The sequence below is a fragment of the Fragaria vesca genome, linkage group LG5 (genome assembly GCF_000184155.1).
Source record: "Fragaria vesca subsp. vesca linkage group LG5, FraVesHawaii_1.0, whole genome shotgun sequence".
In the NCBI taxonomy this organism is placed as follows: domain Eukaryota; kingdom Viridiplantae; phylum Streptophyta; class Magnoliopsida; order Rosales; family Rosaceae; genus Fragaria; species Fragaria vesca.
In genome coordinates this window covers 11,933,182-11,937,062 of record NC_020495.1, presented here as the reverse complement: position 1 = coordinate 11,937,062, position 3,881 = coordinate 11,933,182, and the positions used below count along the sequence as shown (strand labels likewise).

The window sequence follows — 3,881 nt, the reverse complement described above, 5'->3', positions numbered from 1 at the left end:
AATACATGCTCAAAAAAGAAAAAGAAAAATCTTCATGAAACCTAGCAGGTAGAAAATAAGAAAACAGGTTCGATAAAAAATTGAGATGATCGAGTGCCATGACCAATAAAAAGGTAAATCTGATTTACAAAGTTGCTGCATGAACCCTAGGCTGGAAGTTGCCTTCAAACTCCAAAGTCCAGTAGCAACCATCAAAATCATTGCAGACTAATTAACTAGGATCAAGCCCCCATTCCATTAATGTATATATATAGGCTTTGTAATTCATCGTCTATTGATTTCCATAGATGCTAGGTTTTTCTGTTTAATACTTGAATTGTATGCATCGATCGGTTCCCGAGATTTTTCCTAGATTTTGGTTTATATACATGTTGGAGTAATCCCAAATTCCCAATTGTTCTTGAATTGCAATAATATTATATATGTGGAGTATGAAGGACTGAGAGCACTAATGTAGCATGAATCTTCGATCAGAAGATTTTCTGAGGAATCATGGAAGCACATATATGTTTCATAGAAGCAAGAACAAGGATCGATGAAGGCTGAATACATAAATTCAATAGATAAAAAAGGTTGAAAAAATTAAGAGAAAAAAAAAAGTCAATAATTAACCTCAATGTGGAAAAGAAATTCCAAATATTCTATTTATTGATGTTGGATAGTTTTGAGCCTTTAAATTATATAGAGGTTTGAGATTTTATTAATTTCACGAACTTTATGACTTGCTCACTTTAAAGGAGCCGGATCCCTACTTATAACACCTCTATATAATTATAAGTAGTCCCCTTTCTTTGTAGTAATGATCTCCGGGAAGTCTTTTAAACCAGAATGTAATGGGATCGTACATAGAGGCATGTCAGTTGGAGGTTTGCGAATGCTAGTCTCATTAGTGTCCCCGTTCTTTACTATAAAAGCAGCTTCCATACCCCAAGTCAGGTGTCTATCCATATAACAATGCCAAAACCACACTCCTATCAAATAGAAAACAACTATGAATGATCCTTCAAGCCAATATGTTGTTATATATGTACCAAATAAATAGAGATATATAACTGAAAGATGGAGAGGGAGAGATCGGAAGGAAAACAAACCTGAATTGTTTGCAGTGAATCGGATTGCCAACCATCCATTTTTGGGAACTCCAAATGTAGTTACCTCAGGAGGATCAATTAGATTAAACCCTTTGGGATCAGTAGCATTGTCATAAATTCCAAAGCCGTACCCAACCACATAAAAGCTATATCCATGCAAATGCATTGGATGATTCACAGAGCCGTCTAACACATTCGTCCCCTGGAATACAATCTCAACCGATTCATTATAGTTCAACACCTTAACCTTTCTCCCTTGTACTGTTAATACCGTATCAATCGAGTACGATTCCTCAGTGAAGTTATAGAAAGAAGGCGGGTAATCTGGGAAATCTGCTGAGTAGACTCCGCTTATATTTCTGCGTGAAATTGTTGCAATTGATTAGAACTTATTTATACATGGTAAGTATATCATATTTCACTACAGAAAGATCAAATATCACAACCATGAATAGACCACCATACTAGAATGGTTATGTAAATTCGTTAGGATCAAAGAGACATTCCTACAATATGCCAACACTAGAGGACGTACACGGAGCCAAGATTTGTGATAGTTAAAAGCTAGCTCTTAAGATTCAATAGTTATGTAGCAAATAGAGATGAAAGAAGGGAAGCATGAATACCTGTAATAGGTTTGCAAGATATGGGTACTTGGGTTATCCCAACTGATATTATTTACGCTTGCACTGATTTGTTTCGTTTCACAACCTGAGCTTGAATCTTCACAAAAGAGAGAATTCATGGATGTTGTTATAAACATTCTGGTAGTAATTTCATTGTCTAATGGGACATGTACAGCATATTCCGGTGTGGCTAGGCTTCTAATTCGGTTTGTGAAGTTCTGATATGCTGCAAAGTCGTAGTACATCGGAAGACTACTCGGAAAGACAGGAGATGTCAGATGGGTATAGTTGCCATTGTATTCTAAAATTGCAGTAACATTGGCATGATCGAAGTCACCAACAGCCACATTCTCACTCGAGAAGTGTCTCGCGGCCATGTAATAGCTCCCGAGAACCTGAACATCCATCGTTTGTCCAGGGCTCAACAGTATGTAGGTCGTGTCAATGGGTTTAATATAGGCTCCATCGAGTCCAACCACAGTAAAGTTGTGTTGTGCAATTGCAAAGAAAATATCTGCATCTATGTTTGCATTGACTATACGAAGAAGATAGGTCTTGCCATAGTCCACATTCCGACGATAGGTTTCATATTGCATTTTCCACATTAATAGAAGAAAACTCTATCAATGCAATCATAATGTGAAAATTGTCGTTGTTCTCTTTCTACACTAATTCCAATTGGTTAAAAATGAAGGTCAACTTACTGATAACTAATTAACAAAATCATAATTAACATGGTACTGGTGTTCTTTACCAAATTAATAATCATACCATTGGAGCAAGGACAAAGATCCCCAGGCTGACCATTTATGGTGTAAGCATCAGAATGGGGCAAGTTCTCGTCATTTTCCATAGCCTCATCAACCCGCGCTTGGAGATCTCCCTTGTACCAGGATGCTGCATACAATCGGATCATCATCATCAACTAATGCTAAACATATAAGCATCATACAAATATGATATATCAATTAATTAATATATACATAAATAATCATAAATTAATGAGCTCGACTGTCTTCGATCTATACCAATTACGATGACCTCATCTTCATCAGGTTTAGGAAATGGAATTGTGGTTCCAACGGCAGGCAAGATTACAATAGCACCATGAACACTGGCACGCGTCCAATCACTGTGAGCATGCCACCATACAGTTCCTTCTTCCTTTGATAATATAACTTCGTACGTGAAATTTGTTCCAGGTTGAATAGGACACTGTGTGATATACTCAGGTCCATCTGACCATGGATTTCTTGGTTGCATAACTCGATGCCTATATATAACATCACACGATTGTTCTTCATCACCATATTAACTACATATATTAGCTTAGTTGACCTACTACTTGTATTGCATATATTGAAAACTTCCGTTTCATCCACCAACTTAGTTTGGTACTGGACTACTGCCTCTCTACTGGGCAAACAAATTTGAAATGTAAAGCAGAGAGAGAGAGAGCTACCAGTGAATTGTCAAACCGTAGCTACCTTGATTTTGAACATTAACATAAACCGTATCTCCTTTATGAACTCGTATCTCTGGGCCTGGGAAACGATCATTTACAACCAACATGCTCTTTGTTTCACATAACCTGGTAAAGTTGCGGTCCCTGACCTAATTAGAAGTTGAAGTTCAACAAGAAGCACAGAATATATTACTGCACATCAGCTAATGCCATGCGCTTTTGATTTTCATCTATAACTTCCATAAAAAAACGGTTATATATACAGAACCTCATGCGCGCACGTCAGGACAGGACTCTGGAATAACCATTCATGAGAGAGAGAGAGAGAGAGAGAGAGAGAGAGAGAGAGAGCTGAAATGAACTTACTACAAAATCATAGAAATGCGCTTCGCCTTGAACCCGCGAGAAGAACAACTCTACTGTAAGAAGAAGAATAATTAAAATCTGTGTCGACATTGTTGGACATACACAGGTGAACTGGAATTGCACTATTTCGTGAATGGACACACCCTGCGTAATTGCTGCAGAGGCACTTGAATACATACATATATATATACACACACACACACACATGAGAAGCGGACGTCCGCACTAGGCTTAAAGTGCGGACGTCTGTCCGTTCTCCACCCTTCGGCACTGGCGACGGCGCGCCTCCACCCTAGAAGACTCCAGCAGCTTCCTCGACCACTTTTCCTCCCC

The 3,881-nt window shown here is 38.2% G+C and overlaps 1 protein-coding gene across 1 annotated transcript; it reads right to left on the bottom strand.

The window, feature by feature from the left end:
* Positions 1 to 771: 771 nt before the first annotated feature.
* Positions 772 to 3,638, bottom strand: LOC101297550 (laccase-14-like). The gene is made up of 7 exons (XM_004301285.1): positions 3,549 to 3,638; positions 3,180 to 3,331; positions 2,746 to 2,990; positions 2,489 to 2,614; positions 1,718 to 2,306; positions 1,092 to 1,450; positions 772 to 971 (listed from the first exon to the last, which is right to left on the bottom strand). The coding sequence occupies exons 1-7, from the start codon at positions 3,636 to 3,638 to the stop codon at positions 772 to 774; spliced, it is 1,761 nt and encodes a 586-aa protein (XP_004301333.1).
* Positions 3,639 to 3,881: the final 243 nt, after the last annotated feature.